The sequence below is a fragment of the Photinus pyralis genome, unplaced genomic scaffold, assembly GCF_008802855.1.
Source record: "Photinus pyralis isolate 1611_PpyrPB1 unplaced genomic scaffold, Ppyr1.3 Ppyr1.4_LG1, whole genome shotgun sequence".
NCBI lineage: Eukaryota > Metazoa > Arthropoda > Insecta > Coleoptera > Lampyridae > Photinus > Photinus pyralis.
This window is the reverse complement of record NW_022170249.1, coordinates 50,258,499-50,281,640: the sequence shown is the minus strand read 5'-3', so window position 1 is coordinate 50,281,640 and position 23,142 is coordinate 50,258,499. Positions and strand designations below refer to the sequence as shown.

The 23,142-nt window shown below is 38.5% G+C and overlaps 1 protein-coding gene across 1 annotated transcript in view; it reads left to right on the top strand.

Moving 5' to 3' along the window:
- Nucleotides 1–23,142, top strand: part of LOC116176895 (nephrin) — a 192,868-nt gene that overhangs the window by 141,563 nt on the left and 28,163 nt on the right. Inside the window, exon 9 of the mRNA XM_031495719.1 lies at nucleotides 19,649–19,942. Coding sequence (XP_031351579.1) covers nucleotides 19,649–19,942 — 294 coding nt within the window. The remainder of the gene's footprint in view (nucleotides 1–19,648; nucleotides 19,943–23,142) is intronic.

Genomic DNA, 23,142 nt, shown 5'->3' with positions numbered 1-23,142 from the left:
AAGTACAGCACCCCAGTGCCATGTAATTGGAATAATTGTATTCTGTATGGTATCTGGCTAAACAAATAAATAAATAAATAAATAAACCTTTTTTTTTCTTAACAAATTGACAAAAAACTAGAATCCCAAACAAAACAACTTCACAAAAAAACATTGTTTGCCTTTTAATTTCAGTTCCAAATTAATTACTAAAGTTCTTCCTGTGCACATTAAGCATTACTTTCTCATGTACGGTTCCTTTTATTAACTGGATGTGTGGGAAGGCACGGTTTACGCAGCTGACCTTGTTCTTGAAGATTTTCGTCTAAAAGTCTGATCTATTCTCTGCATCAAATTTTGTGACTTCAGATTCTAATTAGCGCCTTCATCCTGACAAAACTCGGTGACAAAACAAATCGAACGGGTCGCACTTTTACGCCCTTTTTCGATGTCTTCGCAAATTGATTTTCATCGTACCCGTAAAGCAAAATAATCCATCTGTACTTCCCATAAACTTTTCTCTTGGTAGTAGGGCCTCTCACATACCCAAACGCTTTTCATTTTATTCCAATCTTCTTTTTTAATTACCGAAAAACGCCTGTTGTTCACCAAAAACTGTCTTCCAACCACAACCTCCACACACCTCTCCTCCTTTTTCCATCCCACTAATTTTCAAATACCTTTTCCTTATCTTCACCGGTCCCGATGTCACACGCGCACATTCTCGATACGTAACTCGCTTCAATCTCAAATTTATTTTCTATGCTACATTTTTTAAAACTAATTAACTAATAGACATGAATAGAACAATAAAAAAATTTGTTTTATTATCTATTAATTTTGGTGAGACAAAAGAAGCATTTGTCCTAGCTATAAACTACTCATCCATTTTACGCCATTGTAGTTTAAATTATGATTTCCAAATTAGAACAAAAAAATTTAATTATGAAAAAACACAACAATAAATATTTGATATTTTCATAAGAGTCGTTTTACCTTTGTCCGATAGTGCAACTACAACATTTATTTAAATATCTTAACAAATAAAAAAAAAGGGATCGCGCAAATACAAAAGCTGGGTTGCGCCTGCACAGTTGCCTGCGGTTTAAAGAATATTTACTAACACAGAAAACCAGACATTCACATGTTCCGAGGAGTAATTCACGCTTGAGGTCTGGTGTACACGGCTCTAGAAATCACTTGAAGTCATCTTGAAATCATTACGAAATCAGTTGATTTCATTATGAAATCACCTGAAAAGTGGAAATCGCCAATTACTAACAAAACTTCAAGTTTTGAAGCAGTGTTACCAGTATTTCGATATCTCATGTCGCCATAACGCTTACATGAAGTAGACCAAATCGCCTAATTTTATTTATTGCAGGTAGGAATGTTAACAGAAAAATGAGCAACCAACTATATTTTTAATTCAAACACATACTACTATTACACATTTCTATAAGGTCAGACATTTCCTGAACTGATGATGAATATAATATATTCTGATTAATTGAATTCACACGAAAAGTGCCGCATTCGCAAATCGCATTAGGAATACCTAGACGCAGAAGTGCTAACAATAAACAATAGGAAGCGAACAGAACGAGGACATTGTTTTGGGATTATCGTTATGGCCCTAATTGCTAAAGTCCACAAATGGGGGCTTCTGAAAATTCAGGAGATTATATTTCCTTCATGAACCATAACATTTATTGAAAATTCTTGGGAAAATCTTGTTCGTCTGAAACCAGAAAGTACGTCATCAAACGATTTAAACGAAGAAAAGAACGAAATAGAAGATGAAACACCGAGTGAAACACATTTTGAGCCTTCCGTTAATGAAACCGAAAATGTTGACGTAACTTTAATAAACAGCTTTAGAGAAAATGTTGAAAGCGAAAATTATGAGACTATCTCCAGAATTAAAAAATCAGCTTCTCCATTTCAATGATCACAGAAGTAACTATTAGCAAAGATAAGTATTACGCCGTGTACTATATGACGATACATGCTATTTAAGAAAGTTACAAAGGAACTGACAGACAAGTATGAAGTCAAGTTTTTAAAAGAAAGAAAAAAGAGATGATGTGCAAGTAATAGGAAAAGCCTTTATATTATATGACCCTATTACAAGGTCTGGGCACATGCCTATGTACCTTTAGCCAAAAGAGAGGTCAAGATTGATAAGAAGTACAAAGCTATGAAATACAAAAATCCTAGAAGTTTGATTTAAACTTTAATAGAAATTTAAATGTTTATCTCACTTTTTATTTATCTTTAAGAATTGTTGTTTTGTATTTTTTTAAGAACTTAAAGAGAAGTTTATTTTTCTGTTTTTATAATTTTAGGATTGTTGTTTTGTTTTTGTATTGCTGCTTCACTTAAATCAACAATTAAAAAACACTGATAAAACCTTTATACAAAATCCATTAGGTGTTAAGCACAAAATTTAAGTCTAAACATTGTTAGTTGCTGTTCTTATACGCTATATAAGCTGTAAACTTTAGGGATTAAAGACAAAAGGCAGCCATTGGCTTCGTTGTCGATTCCGCAATAACAACATTTTTTGAAATCATTGTGAAATCATTCGAAGTCATATGAAATCAGCTGAAGTCATTATGAAGTCATCTAAAATCATCTGAAATCACTTACTGAAGTCTGGTGTACACGATTTTTTCGCGTGAATTACCCCTCGGCATGTTCTTAACAAGAATTATAACAGAAACCCTTTTTTGGAAGTTTGGGTAGTTTTTGGGCTGTACCTTTCTGCCCCGTAGCTGAAAAACAATAGCGACCATTCTTATATCCTGAAGGAACATGTGTATCAATGTTCAAAGCGATCGGACGTTTCTACACAAAGAGGCGAACAGACAGACCAGTAATATAAAATTATAAATGATCTCTAGGATCGTTCATAAAATAAAAAGTAATGCTCCACCTAAAAGCAATTTGAAACAATTTATGTGTACAATGTAAATCTCACCTCATGACCTAAACGAAAAATATGAAAATGAAAATATTTAGCTGATTGATAAAGAAATAATGCGTACAATGAAAAATAATATATAAATCTGAATAATAACAATTAATAATGGGCGTGGTGGTGCGTACGTTTTGCGAATAGCTTTAACGTACATTTTTCCGTAGTGCGTCAAACAGTTGCAGTACCCAAATTTGTCGCACTTCTCATTGCTCGAAGGGCGACACGAGCAAGAGAGACAGCCATTCGAGATTTACGAAACGTTAAAACGCGTGACAGAATTCGCAACGGAAGGTAAAAGGTGCCCGAAGTTGACTACCTCTCGTAGTCGTCGTTAATTTCGCCCCTAGGCCAAAAAACAAAATTCCGCCACGCAGGAGTTGTGCGCGTTTACAACATCTTTCCGACGACACCAATTTCAAAAGAATCGGACCAAAACTGTAGTAGAAGATAGGAAAAAACCGAAAAACCTTCACGTTAGTATACTACGCTCGAGGATGACGCCCAGATGTCGCCAACCCCACATCATGTAGCCCTGTCCCCAAGGTTTACAAATTACACGGCCTTGTAGATACACGTACACCCGTTGCCTTTCTACAAGAGTTCTTCTACGCGCCCACATTTGCTGCCAGCCAGCCAGCCAGCCAAAGTGAGATTAAAAGCTACTTTTTACAAATAAATTTGCAAAAATGCGCTAAAAATTATCAAAGTCATCGTGTAAAATCAAAGGGACTCATCATCATTATCACCCGAAGTTGACTACCCCTCGAAGACGCGCGCCTTGCAAAAGGTGTTTAATTTCGCTTCTAGGGGAAAAAAATTTAGTCACGCAGGAGTTATGCTGCCAGCTTCCAGCCAGCCGGCCAAAGTGAGCTTAAAAGCTGAAATTTGTTGTATCGCACAAATGAAGATTCCCCATCGTACATCGATAAATGATTCAAGACATACTATAATATGGGCACTAAAAACAAGGGCAAAGATATCTCCAACAAAAAGATGTACGGCTCTTTTTCTTGAAGATATATTTGCCCTTGTTTTTAGTGCTTATTTCATAGTATTGGCACATAATACAAAATGTGGGGGCGAATTTACCTGAAACCAGTTTCAGTAATAGTGGAAAACACCAAGCGGATATTAGATCAACTAATAATGCATTTGACAGCCAAAGTGAAGCTGCCTTGTTAAAGTTATGTGAAGTGGCACACATGCGACGTCAATTTAGGTAAGGCTGACAGGTTCTTATGCACAGTTCTATGTTTTTTTTATAACACGCACACATTTGTTTTCATTTCCTTAGAATAATGATACTTGACGTTTGATTTGTCTTTGGCAATTGCCCGAGGCAAGTTGAAAATTTAACTAGGATTGTGCATCAACTTCACTATCCCGCTTTACCGTACACAGTGGCCAAATTTATACATTAATATAAGTGCAACACGCTCACTCTTTACCGGATACGCTATTAAATCAACAATATCATTGAACGTCACACTTAATTGTAATCTATTGTGTCCCAGAATGAGGAGGAGTCATGTTAAGGATGGCAGTTTTACAGCGCCCTCTGGGTTTATTTTACTGATGTATCTGTTGTCCGTTTCTATGAATTATTTTATAACCCGCATGATTGAGTACTCCTCTTTCTGAGTAATCACACTAATGTACAAAATTAGCATTGCTAACAATATTATACGACTTTTACATTACGAGACACGCTGTTTCAATGTTGGCTTTTTACTATTTTATATACCGCGTCAAACTAAATTAAATTTATAAAATATACACATAGAATTAAAATGATATCTTAAAACATACAAAATCGGTTTATTCAATTTTCATGCGAGCATTTTCAACAAAGTTATGCATATTAGAAGCAACCATGGGCAAATGGGCACTGTGCAAACACCGTGAATCCTTTTATCCTCTGCTAGTGTAGAATTATATTTGCGCATCTCTGTAATTGTCGTTATATTCCGTCCTTTATTTTGAATAAAAATTCTGGTTAAAATCGTCACGCTCCCTTAGGATGCCGCAGAATGATACTGTCCTTATCTATTCACAATGAAAATCGTATGTAAAACAACGTCAAAGGGTAAAACATGAGAAGGATAACTAAATTTAATTTGGTAGACATTGAAGTGGGCTTTGTCCAAAGCCGCGTCCGTTTTGCATGGTCACTAACAGCATTTTGTAAACCGTTGATGGTTTTTAATTTCACTCCTCACTATGCTAAGTTAACTTGATGGAGTTGCCCAATTTTATTAGTTCCGCAAGGTCTGCGAAAAAATAAGATAGAAAAGTGAAATTGAAGGAATAACATTCGACTTTTAACTGAAATCGATTCGGTTCAAGAGGAACATTTAAATAACACACATAAAAAAGCAGCTTTACCCAATATAATCATTTCGCCCATCAGCCCTCGCATCTAAAGTACTAAAGTTATAGAAGTATCACGTTTGACGCAATTTCGGCTTTTAATTTGACAAATTAATTTCAATTTTAAGCCTACTTATAAAGTGGCATTAAAAGAGATTAAATTTAGCAAAAACTCATTACTGTACACACCTTAAGGCATTTTCGAAAAACAAGTCATTTTTTATGCAATCTTCCCAAAGCAATTGAATATGTTACACGCTCTCGATTAGCAATTCAAATATACGTATAGACTCGGTAGCAAAAAAAGTAACCGCTAGGAACAAAGAAAATTGAATTAGAAAGGTCTGATTGGCATGTTAGCTATTGCGGTATGCTAAATAAGTTTGGATTAATTAACAGAATTGGCAAACATTTAGTGGATGCACCTTATGTTTATGTTATCTACGAATAAAAACTTAGCTAAGTAAGGGACAGTTTCGAGTAATGAATGTCGGTTTCTATTTTCCAGGAAATTTAGGTATTCTCGCACGATTAGGGCGTTGTACGCTGGTGCACCATCCTGTTGAAACCAACAGTTGGTTTTTTTTGTTTGACGTACGTCGAATAGTTGGGTTTGTCACGACTCATCATATATTTATACAGAGTGTTCCTAAATATGATGTCCATACACAATAAAATCTATTTTTAGATTACGGGAGGGACATCTAATGACACCTCCACTTATAATATGAGTCCCCTGGCAAATAATTCCTGTACAGAATTGCTGTATTGCTGTATCTGATAAAATTTATATCCCTGACGCACGTTTCGTATCGATTTTGGGCTTTCACTTTCCTGATAGACATTTTGATTCTAAACCGATCTTTCATTACCGAAGATTCGTTTTATTAGTACTTGATAACGATCTCCGAGATCGTTTATAATTTTGTATTGCTGTCTGTTCGATCGCGTTGGTACAAATGTTCTTAAGGATATAAGAAAGTTCGCTATTGTTTTTCAGCTACGTAGACTAACGGGCCTAAAAAGTACAGCCCAAACCTCCAAAAAAGAGTTTCTGTTTTTTTTTTATTCATGTCAATAGTAACAATAATTTATTCAATATCACTTTTATAATCAAGGTGCAAAAGCAAATAATTATTTGAGAAAAACTTCGGGTTTTGGAAAATATGTACTGTATCTGGCAGCGGAATTGTAATGATAATTTAATTTAACAAAAATAAATAAAAGTACAGTTATATATACCGGGAGCGGATGAACGTAGTGGCAGTAGGCGGAACGAAACAAACGGGCCGACGGTCTCGACTGCCACCAGGCACCTTCGAGGTCGGTGATAGCAACGGTCTAGCGGGTCGGTATCGGAAGCCTCGGCCGTAATCTTAACCGGAAAAACGAAGGTCCAGAAAATGGCGGCGGTCACTTCGGAAAACTAAAACAAAATTACGGCAACTGAATGAATGCAACAAAACCCAAATCGGCGTAAAAGCAAATGTGGGAAAGCGAAAAAAATTAAACGGCCTGAATGCAAAATAAAATTGACGGAAAATATCCAAATTTAAATACGGTTGAACACAAATTTACGGAAATTATAAAAATTAATACGATACTTATAAATTTGATTGGCCAACGTGCAAAAGCAAACGTCCATTTGAGTAGGGACAATCTGGAATTTCCGTTTGAATTAATTACTCCTTTCCCCGACATTGGAAAAATATGGGACCGATGTCAAACTTCACGTTTTTTAAGAGCGCTTCTTTGGAGATAAGGCCAAGCTCAATCGGGCAGGTTTTTTGTAACCCATTTAAATAATTACGGCAAATTATACTTATCCAAGTAGTCGGAATGAAATCTCCAAATTCGGCAGTCCAGCAATGCCTTATTCCTTGGAATGTGAGGTCAAGCGACGCACTCGATTATCACCTGATATTTTCCTTAAACTGCACAACCTTGCCAGTTTCAATTGTGGATGGTCGTATACCATTAGAAAACTAAAATCGATTAATTGGCAATTAACGGACCTAAAACTTAATAAGATTGATTCTCTCTCTTCCATGGCAACAGAACTTTCGGCAGTTGTAAAAACAATGTAGAATATGTAAAACGTGCGAAAATACTTAATGATGATTAACTTATTTGTTGTGATATTGAACAATCTGCGAATGCGGAATGTGACCGTGAAAATAGTGGAACTGTAACCTCATGATTATTCAAATTTACAATGGAAAATGCCGGATTAAGAAGTGTTAAAGTTCAGCAGCCTTTAAAAAGGTGTGATATGTGCCTGAAATTCAAGACCTTTGGTTCAAAAGGTTCTAAATGCGCTAAAAAATTTAAAAAAATTCAATTTTCAGAAGTCCCATTTTTGAATTCTTAAATTGTTTGTACCCAATGATCTTTCAAAATAATGAATCGTCGAATTTCAAAACTTTGAGATCTTGAAGGGTATGAAAGGTCTAGTATGTGCGCTCTCAATGATAAAACAGCCCAAATTTTGTAAACCCAAACCCATGATTTTTTAAATTTACTTAGGGACCTAGAAGATCCTAAAGGTTTTAAAAGACCTAAAATGTTTGGCTTGAAGATTTTTGGATCAAAAAGTCTGAAATGTACTAGAAAAATTATATTTAAAACGGCGGATGTTCAAAACCAACCAGCAAAGAAGGACTAACCTTTTCCCCATAAACTTCAGTACCCCCTTATGGTGGTATTCTGGAAATGACAATCGAACTATTGTATAATTATGTATAATATAGTATATATACTGTGGGGTATGGAATACCCCCCAGACCTGTCTTCCACAAATACGTTTGCGTTCAGGGCTCGCTTGCCAGTTGTTGATGAAAAACCTTTTCCCTATAGTAGGGGAGCTAGCACGAAATCCACTGAACGAGAATGATCAAAATTTTAACCGATGGAGTTCCATTTTGCCCTATCAGAGTATGCTAAAATCGATCGTCTGCCGCCTCAGGTCATACGACTTAAGGCGCTGCGGGTACTTCTTGCGGTACCAATTCTAAAAGGTTGTTTTTCGAAAAAATAAGTTATACACCTAATGAAAACGTTGATAATAGCTCTTAAAAAAATATTTAAAAAAATCGCGAACATTTGATAACTCCGTAAAAGAACAATTCTTAGTCGGTTTTTCACGAACTTTCTACGGATATAACTAGGTTACCGTTGGATGAATGAAGCTAATTTTTTTTACAGACTAATGATAGGTACAGCCAATGACTACGACAATGTTTCTTTTTTAAGTTTTTTCTCTAATTATAAGATATCTTATAATGTTAAGATAATAAGATAATCTTATAATTAGAGAAAAAATTTAAAAACGAAACACCGTTAAGTCATTAGTAGTACCTATCATCAGTCTGTAAAAAAATCAGCTTCATTCGTCCAACCGTAACCTAGTTATATCCGTAGAAAGTTCGTGAAAAACCGACTAAGAATTGTTTTTTACGGAGTTATCAAATGCGCGCGATTTTTTTAAATATTTTTTTAAGAGCTATTATCAACGTTTTCATTTGGTGTATAACTTATTTTCTCGAAAAACCATCTTTCAGAATTGGTACCGCAAGAAGTACCCGTAGCGCCTTAAGTCATATGACCTGAGGCGGCAGACGATCGATTTTAGCATACTCTGATAGGGCAAAATGGAACTGCATCGGTTAAAATTTTGATCATTCTCGTTCAGTGGATTTCGTGCTAGCTCCCCTACTACTATAAACCTCAGTACATTCTTATAGTGATGTTCTGGAAATGGCAATGGAGGCCATGGGGGGTATTTCATACTTCCCCCGACTTCCCAGCAACACTTTTTTCCCAAACAGTTTCTCCTTCAGGGCTCGCTTGTCAGTTTTGGGGGAAGGATTATCCCTTTTCTCCGCGCTACCGAGAACTTGCCACCGTAGATTTTAATGTTGACAATCAGTGTTAAAGCATAGATCGCAGATATGGCATTTTTCAAGCAACCGAGTATTATTTTCAACAAACCAACCTTCAGTTTCATTTATTTCATAATCTGTACGCTTCAATCGAGGTCACTGACTCAACTGCGTTATTGGATCAAACTAGGTTACAGGGCACTGGGTCAAATTAGGACCCTGAGTGAAATTAGGTCACTGGCTCTAACTGAGAAACTGAAGAAAGTATGACGTGACCCAGATTTCACCTGTCCTCTTCCAGGTTTTACCAGCAGAATGTAATATGGATCACTTGGAGTTTGGGCTACCGAAAGAACAACCAATTTAATCTGGGGTGCTGACAACACCGTATACAAGGCCATTTGAAAAAATGGTGTTACGGATATTTAAAAATTTAAAAGTTGAGAGCTTTGAAATAGTGACGAAATCTCACTTTTTTTGACGGTTACGCATACCATAATCTCACCGTTTTCGAATAATAAATTTTTAAAATTAGCCCTGCAAATTCAATTTTTGACATAAAAACTTGAATATCGACAAAGCCCTTGGAGCAAAGGGTCAACTATGGGGTATTGTTGTACTCCAAATTCGACGTAGAATCCGAAAATGTAGAAAAATAGGCGGTCCCTATTTAAAATAACAAAGTTGATGGCTACTTCCGGTATTTGCGGAAGTGACGCAATCTTGAAAATATTTTAGTTCAATTCATAATGTGCCACAACCCTTAAGGAACCTATCAGTTTAGTTTTATTTTCAAAGGTTCCCCATATCTTTCTAACTGACGCTCGTCAAGAATGACCCTATATACAGTGTGATGAAATAATATTGTTAATTTTATAATTAATTATTTTGAAATATAAATTTCAGTTTCTTTCCAAGTGTTGCATTTGATACTAGACGCTGTCACCGACTAGCAGTTGCCAAGGGTACCTACCGCCGAGATTTACAAATTAACCAAGCTGAAATCATACAATATTTCTCTTCCAATCGAAGAGATCTTTCGGTTGATGCAAAGATAATTAAAATATCTCTACGGGAACGGATATAAATAGCAAATTAGTTAACATGCATATTACTTATGGCCTCCATAAATTATGATATTAACAGTCAATTGGTGTGCCGTTTTTGTTGCTTGTATTACATATTTTTAGAAACGTGTAATTTTTGGCCTAAAAGCTGGTCTAATACTAGAACTAGAAACTAGAAATTCAAGCTGAAATGATTAAAAATGACAATTGATCCCATTACGTATTTATTAAATTTAATAAAAATCTTCCATACATTCTGGTTGATGGTCTATTATAAAATGCTGTCGCTACAAAATTATTGCGACCGGCCAAGGAGTACGCACGTTGCGATTATCACAATTCTCATCATTGAGGAGAATTAGCAGGCCAACCGTTGCCTTTCTGGTCAACTGAACGTGAATACTCAGCTGACACACGTACCTAGCAAATTTATCAGCCTTCCATTTTTAAAACACTTTTCTATGGTTACTTTCTTGTTTGTGTGTCTGTCAAGAACTAGTCACTCGCTGTGCGCTCGCAAACCAATAGCTACGTCCATGATATAAAGAAAACATTTGTTCGTTTGCTAGATGGTCTACGCCTCCACGGCCTCGAACGAGAAAATTTTTTTTGCCTTTTTAGCGCCACACTTGTTTAACGAAAATGTCATTTTTGGCTTTTTAGTGCAGATCCTGTTGACGAAGTGATTTTTTTAAATTTCTCTTAGATTAATTCATGTAAATCCTAGCAAGACCGAATTCATCTCCCTTATTCAGTACTTTTGGGAGAAGATTAACCTGAAGTGCTCATTCGAACACCTCCAAGCTCAAGGTTCTTGGTGACCCTGACTGAGCTTTCTGTTTTAAGATGGCAGTTCATCAAGTAATCTAATAAAGTGACGTGCTTGTATTGAACACTCGGAAAAGTTTCCGCGTTCAACAACGGAAAACCAAACGTTTGCAAAGTTTTAATTAAATCGGTCAAAGCCCCAACATATTTATTTTAACGAAGCGAAATTAGTACCCGAATTGTCAAAAAATCAAAATATAACTAACGTATGAAGTGTAAACTAATTAAAAAAGTAAACAATAAAACCCAACATCAATTTGCAATTTATACCAATATTTATCGGAGTATTCAGTATAGAAACGAAAATTAATGTTTGTTCTAGAAATATAAATGTCGCGTGCACAAATTGCCAGAAGTTGCATGGTGTTGTTAAATCGTAATAAATAACTAACTGTCCATTTTGCATTGACGTTGCCCTAATAATTACCGATACATTTATTATTTGACGATCAGAAACGCCTCTGTCATGTAGAGCATTTTAATATTGCAGATTAGTCCCGTGTACCTCAAAATGAATGTTTTTGAATTTGAGTTATGCGTTGTTTATTGAAAGCGAAAAATATCTTTCGTTATGTAAAACCTGTAATCAGATGTTATTTACTTTAGCCCAAGGTATATCATTTGCATAATATCAGATCTCCCCCGTTGTGCACACCGAGTGAAGAACTGAGCTCCGGAAACCCCCTGCGTGTCGTACAAGACGTCTGTCTAGGACGATTATATTCTATACTTGTATTAAAGCCTAAATTTCTCTAACCTAAATTTTCTAGTGCTTATACCACTTCCGCCCTCCTAGTTCTTTCGTGGGGCTGAACTGTGTTAACTGATATCCGCAATCCGGATGTCACGCCATCCGTTGCGAGTGATGAATGAGTATGCGTATAGTCAGTCATTAATGAAGGGTTCTGTATAAGTGACGACCTAATAATTCAATCTCGATGTTTCTGCGTACTTTTATCTGTTTCGTTGTTGTGCGATTATAATTCAAATGTCATCCAATTTGAAACAGAAATATAGGTATGTTGTAATAATTAAAATTAAGCAGCGCGCTCGAAGAATCAACTTTGATGACCGTCTCCAAAATCGTAGACAGCTCAGGGTCAGGCACAAAACCTATCTAATTCTAAAGGTAGTTACAAAAAAACTAAGAAAGATATAGTAAAATGACGTCCTCCATTGTTGGCACATTGAAAAAGCCTTTCCGGGAAGCTTTGCATAGTGCTTCGTGTTATTTCTCTGGGAATAGCTATCACTTCCTTATGGAGTTGTAGGACGGTGTTTGTAAACCTCGGCCTTCAAGTACCCCAAAAGAAAAAAAGATCAATCCGGTGACCTTGGACCCAGGCGATGTCTCATCGCAAAGAAGCTACACGTCCAGGAAATAATACCCTCAACATTTCCATAGAACCTATAAAAGTGCAAGCTATGGCTCCGTCTTGCTATGTCGGAGAAAGGTGGCAGTAGCGATATGAATACCCATTACTGTTAAGCGCACCAAACTGTCACGTGAGGACTGTGTAGTGGTCTTTGATGAAATTCCCGAGGGTTCTCTGCAACCCAGTAGCCGGAAGCTTTGTTTATTTACGATCCCTGACAAGTGAAAGTGGAGGACGAATGTTCTGAAGAATTCCTTCACGCAGCTTGGGACTTTGAAAATCTCTCTCTAAAGTTAACCTTGGAATAATCTTGAAGGTCGAGGCCACCACCTTAGCCCCCTTGAAATTGTACAACTTTTGAATGATCTTTCTTTCCAAAAATATTATCCCATCATGTTCGTCCCCATGATAAATGAAACCCATGGTACTCTATAATCCTCATATGAAGAGGGTGGGTCATGCTGAGCATCAACGGTATCCAAACCCAACTGCATTTTTGGAAGATGAGGATTTGGACGTCGGTACTTGCAAGTCCTTACCTGTAACTGGCATACCCATCTCAACCGCCTCACTGACAGCGAACGATGTACAACGATAATAGGTGCGTAATAGCCTCCCCCTTCTGAATAGGAGAATGTCTCGCTCCCCTATTCAGATTGTTTCCCTTTGGCTTTCCTTGCTCGGTTCTGTCTTCTTATTGGTAGGACTGGCTCAGGGTCTAATGTTCCTGGTACGGTGTTAGGGCTCACGAATGGTAGGTGCCGAGGGATTTTCCAGGTGAATCCCTGTCTTCTATTTCGCAAGTGGTAGGTGAAACGGCGTGGTGGATTGTGAACTTGTTTGAGACTTCCTTTTTGGCATTACTTAAGGGGTGTGTGGTTACCCAAACTTTGTCTCCAGGTTTGTAATAAGTGGGTGCTTACCTTTTTCTCGTATCTGCGTACTCCTTGGCCACGGTTTGTGCTTCTTCTGGGTTCAACCGGGCTTTTCGCAGGGCATCAGTCAGACGGAGTAAGTACGAGGTGATTTCTGGAATGAATGTATCTTCCGTTATTATGACTCGTTGGCCCTGATGCAGCCGCTGGGGGGTCCTCAATTCTCGGTCCATCCTTAGATAGGCGGGGGTGTATCCTGTGGTGTCCATCGCAAAGCGTATTGGTGCCAATTTGTCGGGCCAGTTGGCGTGGTCATCCTTTAGTAGACTGGCTCGTTGTGGGTGGTAGACCGGCGGCGTTAGTGATTGGGTGATTCCTAAACAAGGCGTGACGAATTGTGAGCCGTTGTCCTCTCGTAGTCGTGGGGCATTCAATAGTGGAGGAATATTTCTGCGATGAGGACCTTCGCGCAGGTTTGACTGTCAGCCCGCTAGAGTGCGAACAGGTCTATCCACCTCGTGGCGATGTCTTCAACGATTAAAATCCATTTTTCTTGGTTGGGAGCTTCGGGTAATGGTCCAAATCGGTCTATTGCGATTATCTCGAAGCGTCCAGCGGGTTTCTGGTCTGAGGCTTTATACCTCTTGCATTCGGACTGGATGACTAAAGCCCATCTGGTTAGTCTTCCGGTGGGTTACTTGAGGGTGAGTAGCCATTTTAGCGGTTGGTGGTCGATGGCTAGGGTGATTGGCGTCCCTTCCGCGTCACAGCGAGGGCTTCTCGTTCCGTGGTGGAATAATTCCTCTCGGCGTGGCTGAGTAGGCGGCTGGCATATTCCACAGATCCTTCGTACGAGCCTTCATCTTGGGCGAGTAGAGCGCCTAGGGCGTACTAGCTGACGATGATAAAGGGCGAGGTTGGCTAGGCCTGCCGTAGTATTGGTGCGGTTGTAAGGACCGATTAAAGGCGGCATCTTGTTCCGTTGACAATACCCATGGAGCCTTTTTCATTAAGGTCGTTAAGGGCTTTGCGACCTGTGCGAGTTGAGGCACGAATCTTCTATACCAGGAACAGATCTAGATGAAGAACATTATGGCGGCGACACGTAGATTCCTCAGCGATTATCTCTTGGATGGATGGGGTAACTCGTTCTTGGCACTTCCAATTACTCCACAAATAAAGCATGTGGGTGGCGAAGCGTGATTTGATGTACTTGCTTGCGGGATTTCCGTGGGCTCCCTCGGCACGTTTCCTCTTGGGGCACTCATCGCGTGTGTGCCCCAGGTTTTTACAAATACGGCTGCTTTGCATTTTCTGGTGGCTTTGCGATCACTTTTGTAGGTTGGCTCGATATTGGAGAGGTGAGGGTGTCTTCCTCTATTTTACCGTCTTCTGTGCTCCTTGTCACCAGGTAGCGGCGTCGTCTTCCAATAACATGTTGAGACCTCGGAGGGCGTTTTCGTCGGACATGTTTACGCAGTCTTTGTACGTGTCTATGTTGTCCACAAAGGCCTGTGCCTCTCCGGATCCATTAAAAAGGGCTGTGCATTTTGTAAATGATCCTCCGGTGGTGGTGTTGGTTTGTTGGATTGCTTTCAAGAGTTCCTTCGGTATGTTTCCGTGAGTTGGATGGTGGCTTGCGGCTTTGGTTCTCATTGTTGGCGGGGTTAGTGGTGATGGTGTTTAAGGATGCAGTTTAAAAGAGAAATAGCTCGGTAAGAGGATGCTCTGGTGTATCGGCTTGTGGTTTTGGGTTCTACTGATGAGAATTTCCAGGACGTTGAAAAGTATGAGAGTTGGACGCGGTTGTGGATAACAATGTGATTGCGGAGGGAGGAAGTGGCGTAGTATCAGACGGTTGATGTTATTCGGTCCGGGTGCTGTATTGCATCCACTGTGTATAGTGTCTACACTAGTTTGAGGGGTATTGGTTGAAGAAGGGGATCGTCAGTTGAGTGACATCTCGAAAGTAATCTGGCAACTGTTCAACCACCAGCTTAAACTCCAGATTATAGTTGGGAAGGTCGGGTGATTGAAATGTTTCTGGTAGATGTCGGGTAAGTAAATCTATATTGCCCTTTCTGTGAATACTATATTCCCTCCTTGTTCTGTTAGGTGGGTTTGTTGGACTTTCCCGTTGCCGGTCAGTATGTTGAACTGGCGCCATGGACGTCGTCGTGTCGTTTCCCGTCTGATTACGGAGTTGTCTATTGTATTCTAAAAAGCATTATGCAGGTCACTCTGTAATTGGGCGAAAAGCCTGTTGAGGACCCATAACAAGAGAGGGATAACAAATAAATAAATTCTGTCTTGAGCGCGGCGTCACGGAATCGTAGGAATTGACTGAATACTCGCCTCTTCTCCCTAATGAGATTAAGTATCTTATCAGGATACCGATTCCCGAACTCATGAGAAAGGAAGTCTCTCTTAATAGAACAGGAACAATCACATCTCCTAATCGTTCTCCTACCCAATAAAATTCATATTCACGAACTTGAATTGTTCTCATCCTGTGTTGCCATACTGCAAGAGTTCATTTTGACTACTTTACGGGTAGGTAGGCACAGTAGTTTGATATTATGTTGCAGGAAAAAGGTTATGTTAGGTTATTTCTTACTCCAGTGTTATTTAATTGTTTTGCGTTCAATTACTTGGTGTAGGCTTCTACTGATGGTAGGTTGACTAACTGCAGCACACATATGTTTTCCAACACATTCCTGATAGGATCTATGCCCAAAAAAGTGTAATGCAGATAGCACCTTCAGTTACTTTTGTTCATGCATTTAAATACATAGGTACATAATTTACCTTGGTTTCAATGTCTATTGCGGATGATCTGCTGGGAGGTTCAATGAAAGGCGTAACTAGTGTAATTACATTCCTAGCTAATTCTTTAGAAAGGCGAAAATTTGATTATAATTCGCTTTCCTGCAACCGACCGTGAGTGAATTAAAAGCATTTTGTCTCTCACGGATACGAGGTTCTCCTGCAGCTTCTACCTGATTCTCGGCGTCAAATAAGTTCTCAAGAACTATGTTAGTAATCGCTATTTCGTTTATGTCCATTGCTAATGTACTTAACCTTAACAAACAGACCTGCACCACAAATAATTTGTGAAGGTAACATTTAAGTATAAACGTCAGAAACTGTCAAGTGTCAAGTTGCCATTGCGCATGCTCCTATCAAGGATTTACTCGCTTCTACTGGTTTTGTCAATAGAAGCGACTTCTATCAACTTTTAGTAGAATGTGAACGTTCCTTACTTCTCAAGAATGCGTTTTTGAAATAGTCGGGAGAAATGACCGATCACTTCTCTTAAAATTAGCGTTCTCCTAATTCAGGAATAGGCGTCCAGGGAGCTTTTGGCGATAAAGATGATGGGGTTTCGATGGAGACACTATCGGAGATGGCAATAGCCGACGTCGTAGGGTGTTTAGAGGGAGGGGTGTGGCGGAATGTTTTTCCAGGTGGCTCTGGAGAAGTTTTTAGATCACAGTGGGCGGAAGAATGGGGGCGGCGTGAAATTTGTACGGACCGGCAATGGAAGATGATCGGGGGTGATTGTGGTGCCTAGGAAGCAATTGGCGTCAATGTAGCGGAAGAGGGGTTTGGTAAGAATGATGTGGTCAACAATAGAAGTGTGGAATTAGGATTATGATTATGTAAGGAGTGAAGAACGCTACCACGTTTAAAGAGAAGGAAGCAAAGGTTCATAGGGAGCAATAAATTATTCAATGGATACTCAATGCTTGCCGGTAAGGCTTAACAGGTCTTGCTTTGGTTATTTGAGTAAAACCTTGGTCGATTGCCTGGATGACCTCCGAACGGCGGTCGGGAAAGAGATGGATAAAGGTGAGGGCTACGGTACGTAGGAAATCGGTTCGGTGGAGGTAATAGGAAGCTTCGGGGAGTGCGGACGATTCAGAGGAAACGGACTGGGTGTCAACGGGTCTAGGGGGCTGCTTCTGCAGGAGTGCTAGGAACCTCTTTTCGATTAAGGCATTCGAAGGAACAGTTCGTACGGTTGGGCTGGGTATTAAGTTTACACATTTTAGGTTTGTGGTTTGCACCACAGGATGGACATACTTGGGTGTGAGTAAGGCATTCTGAGGAGAGGTGACCGATTTTGGTGCACATGAAGCAGTATTTAGTGCAGGGCCCAGGATGTGGCATGGTTCGCATGGCATGCAGACACCGTGTTGGAGGAGATGGTGGATTAACTAGTGGCATGATGCGGACGAGGGTGGTGGGAAAGTTGATTGTATCGGAAACGATGCGCAGGGCGCGGGTCATTCTGGGGGAGAGGTATAGATTGAAGAACTTCAGATTCTGTAATGTCGCGGTCGACATTACGGATAAAGCACGAAAAGGATGGAGGTTTAGAAATGTGGGTTTGGGGTTTAGGTCCGGAGAGTTATGTAAAAGTAATGGTGCTGAAGTTTTTTGGACATATCAAAGAGTTTGGATTCGATGAGGGCGGTGTGGTTATAACAGTTGAGTTAGAGTTTGGTTAGTGGTAAATTGAAGGTGATGGTGGAGTTGTAAAATTGCTTGTCGTGAAGTGATGGCGTGTGGGATGCAGTAGCGGTATGTTGTGGGTGAGTTTATCTTTATCGAGTAGTGAGATATGACCGGAGTCGGAAGAGGAGCTTGAAAGGGTACGTGTTCGTTTTGTAGGTTGCGGTGTTGGAGCAGATTTTGTCGTAGAGAGCGTTTAGTGATCTGTCTGATGTGGGGGATTTGCGTAAGATAGTGGAATATGACAGGGTGGCGGTATGTTGTTTGGTTGGTATAGAACCTAGGCCCTAGGGGAAGAGGTTGTTGTGCGGGTTTGCGTCCGTTTGCAATAGTCTATAGTATACAACAGACATTGAATCAAATAAACGTGATATGCCGATGTGTTTGGTCCAATTGACTACTTTTGAACTGGCAACGCGTATGCTACTTCATTTAAGAACTCCCCGTATATTGCTGCAAATGAGGGTTCTCTTTTACTTATAAACTTGTGTAAAAAATCCTAAACACACTTAAGTAGAATCTCGATCAAACCCACACAATCATATTGGTGGTGCTGGAGTTTCGCAATGGAATTTGTCGTTATTAAATTATAAGTTTCTCCACTCCACCTTTAAATAAAATTGGGGAAATATTTTTGTATTGATTTTGAAGATATCAAACTCTTCTCGAAATCGTTGGAGGAATAAAGTATTATACCTTTTAATTTGTATAAAAAATTAATTGAACTCTTTTTTGCAGTCCATCCAACAGTCAATAATTGCAACCGAAGCACATCGAAATAAAAAGTGCGGTTTCTTGTTTAAGATTTTACGCTAATTAAAATGGAGTGTAAGCTCGTAAATAGAAGTATTTCTCTTTATACGTATATATGAAAGAAAACTGTTCTGTGGGATATAAAAAAATGAAGAAAAACGTGAGATTATTATTCTGATATGTTTAAGAAGGAGTTCTTTGATATTTACGTGTTCTTAAAATTTACGATTTTTCCTTTGATAGTCGGAATTTCAAAGGTGTGGATGTAAATATGATTATACCATCCTTAATGTGAATATTTTATGAAAACGTCAAAATGTGCTGAATCCATAATTCCGTGACATTTTCTCGGACAGGGAATTTGGAATTTAAAGCGTATTCTTCTGCGCTAGTGGAGAGCATTAATAATACATATTCGTCTGTGGTTAAATTGGGATTTAATGAGGTTATTCTTATATCGAATTTGTTCGAGTGCGTTAAATTTTGAGGGCAACTGCTTATTATTGTCCCCATGTTGCGTCGCGTAATTTTAATTTGCATAAAAAAAACTCGTACATTTATCTTAATACAAAAAGCTAAAAATTTAATTTAGCTTTCCTGGAGTAGGACTGCGTATATAATGTTATTTGATAAAAAGGACTGAAAGACTATTGTTTGAAAACTCCGCGGTGTTCCTTCTCTGCACGGAAAATTCTGAATTAAGGTTCCGCAAGTATGAGGGAAATTAAATTATTAATTTAGTTTAAAAGTGCAGGATTATTAACTGCGGCGCTTTTGCTAAAGAAGTTTTTCATAATTAACAATTTCCTTCCTAAGTTGTTTCAAACTTCCACTTTACAAAAAGAATTTTCATTCTTATTGGCCGGCTTACATTTCTACTTATCTGCTGACTTTCGTATTTAAACTGAAAATACGATTACAAGTTGCGACGTTGTATCTAAAGTTTTGTGTCATTTTGCCATCTAAGTTTAGTAATAAAAAATTCGCCAACCTTAATCATTTGTGTTTCTCTATTTAGATGCCCCCATATGCATTCAGGAGAGAGAAGAATTATTTGGTGCGTTGAAACAAGAGACCGTAATGTTAAAGTGTCAAGTGGATGCTAACCCCGCCATAGTGACCTTCCACTGGACTTTTAACAACTCTGGGGATTTGACCGAGGTTCCGGCCAGCAGGTTCACTAGTGAACTTACCACCTCCAGACTTAACTACACCCCCGTGTCTGATATGGAATATGGCACTCTTTCGTGTTGGGGTGACAATGAGGTCGGATACCAACGCAATCCGTGCGTCTTCCAAATAGTTGCGGCAGGTAAACTGATTTTAACCTAATTACAAATAGATAGTTATCGATTTTATTTTAAGTGCTTGCACCTTGTACTACCCAATAATGAAAATCCGGTGTTTCAACAGTTGCCCCTTGCAAAGGTCTGAAATTTAATTCGTAATATTGAAATTGCTTTACTTCCAGTGTTTTTATGACAAAATCGATAGCGTACACATTGTACAGAGTTTATTTTTCTTTCTATCTTTACTTTGTTAATTTATTTCATTGGATTAATCAGACAAGGTAATGAGTTTGGCATTTATAAGAGTGAAGCAAAGCACATCATTAGCTAACTAACTGAAAGCTCTTCGTTTAATGATAACTGATTAATCTTTGTTTCACTTTTTTTTAAATTAATCATCACGCGTAGATTAAACGGGAAGCGTACATGATTGTAAAATGCTTTCTCTAACGTAATAAACTCCATTCCACAGAATCTGATTGTGTGTAAAAAAAATTGAGTGATAGAAGGAACCAAAACGATAATTTTTTTGAAATATTTAAAATGGGTTTTCCCAAAACTCTTAAAATTTGAGTTGCTTCTTTCATTCTTTATTCAGGAATCATAATGGCGGTCCACAGAAATGGTCAAAAATTTGGTGATTACACAAATATTCAAACATGGTGCTATGTGCAATGGCATCCGGTGACTACGTCACCCATAAAACTGTCCAGCTAGCTTAAAACAAATCAAAATTGAAACCGAGAATTTGATTTCTCCCTCGTATACATTCGGCATATTCTATAAAGAAAAATCCCAATATTGACTTAAAGTTTCTCAATTTGAGAGGCCTTCCGAAAATTCCAAAGAATTTAATACACTAATTTTGATTAACACCCGAAATGGGCACGAATAGAAAAATCTGACATGAAAACTCATCTAGGTCGCCCTTTGGATTCGAATAAACACACAATTAATTGATTGGCAATGACAAAAACTGACTTTGAAACACATGAAAGGATTAAAACAAAATCGGAAAGAAAGAAATACTTATGCAGGACGCCTACTGAATCGGCACAGTGCGGCCGGCTGTTCAGCAACCAACGGTCTTTGAATCGGCATGAATTGTGTGAATAGAATTTAAAACTGCTTTGACCATCAACGTGAAAAGAGGTAGTGATTTGAGCTAGTTAAATAAGTTAAAAATATTCGGAAAGTGAGTAGTTCATCGGATACAAAAGAAGACATTTTTTGTATTGGCTGCAGCCTGTGCTGAAGCAGAAGGCGACTACAAAGTCAGAAGTAGGTATGGGATCCATGGTAAACAGCGGGACATTCGTGGCGAATTTCATAATTTATTTTGGCTGGCGATAAAAAATTTTTGTAGTACTTTAGAATGTCGAGTGTCAAGTTTTATGAACTTCTAGATATTTTTTTACCAATAAGGAAATAAAATACCAACTTTCGAAAATCCGTTTCACCCGAAGAAAGTCTAGCAGTAACATCAAAGTAACTATAGATGTATCGTTATTTAACAGAAAGCAGAAAAAACTAGGAACAAAAGTAGTTATTCCTATTTGGATTACTCATTTGTGACTATATGGTTATACAGGTGAATCGATCATAGCTGCGTTCTTGTAACTGATTAGGGTCTGGTGGCAAATTTTCTAGTGTTTGTCGCGGCGATTGGTTGGTATTTAAGTGATTCATTGGTTGGACGAACTGCCAATTTGAAACTCAGAAGTCTCAGTGGTCTCCGGTCGGTTTTCATAGGTTATTAAAGTCTTGTACGGTTACAAGGTTATAAATTTTTTATCCTATACAAGGAGAAACTTACATTTTCTCGCCTGTGAGGACGCGAAAGAAGACAATTGCACGCATGGAGCGAGAAAATTCAATTTTGTCGGCTAGGCGAGAAAAAAAATACAAGGCATGTAAGCTAGATGGCGCGGTTGTAATAAAATGTCAAAGAAGTTATTTCTTTTTAATTAAATAAGAAACATAAAATCGTCAACACTGATTTAATAATTAAATTTACCCTATGTTCACTTTATTTTACTGAATTCAAGGATTTATTTAATTACCGCGAACCTATAATACAATGTTTCGTGAATTTGAATACTTTCCCAATATCACGTGACCAATTCAAACGTTTCAAACTTAGTCATAATCTCCCATTTACTTTCAATAACGAGCATCTGTGTCAATACATTTAACACCAAGATGCACTTTGCACTGTAAGTAGAACACCGCTTATCCGTAATAAGTACCTAGCATTTTAACATACGTGATACGAGACTACCCCGAAGTTAAAATGTGTCCAGTGTGACTGTAAGGAATGAATAAATCTATTTATAAAACACGTTTTTTTAAAATACAAGATCATCAAGGATTTAAAGTGTGCCCATTGCGCTTTCGTCGCCAAGCATAAATCCAGTGTTAAAAGCATGTAACATTTGACAAGACATGGATACTGCGAAGGATTTAAAATGTAACCGGTGTGATTTTGTTCCTGAAAACACACATTCAATTTTAAAACACATTTGTTAATACACAAGACCAGTAATAATTTCAAATGCGCCTGGTATTAATTACAACCCCTTAAATCCCGTTATTTTCTAAGGAAATAATCACGCGCCAGTGAAATGCCGGAAATGTCAACTCAGTTCGCACATGATCAGTTTTCTCCACTTGCACATCTGCTCTGTTGCACCGTGACTACCTTCGGTGACTCTGCACTGTGCAATCGCAAGCGCGCTAGAATTTGAATTTGCGTTGAACTGTATTATAAGGGAAAGGGGTAAATATACGAGTAAAAAATATACTCGTGGGCCCACTTAGATTGCATCGTTTCGTAAATTTTTTTTCGCGTAGTCAGCAGGAAACGTGTAAATAAACAAAACAAACGCGTGCACGTTGACGCGTTAAAGCAAATCCAAATTCAAGCGCTTGCGGTCGGACGCTGTTAAGGGATTAATTTTAAATGTAAGTGTATAGGATAAAAAATATTGTGTGCACCACGGCACGAAAGTTGTTTTCCGGGCCTCAGGAAGTGGCCAGCCACGGCTGCGCCTCGCCTGGCCATGTCTTCCTTCGCCCCGGAAAACAACCTTGGTACACAAAGTACTATTGTTTCGTCGGACGTTACATTACGTATATCGGTAAATGCGACACACGCACACAATGACAATGAACTGTTGCTATAGGACTTGCTTATTGGCCGCAGATAAACAGATCTAACGGC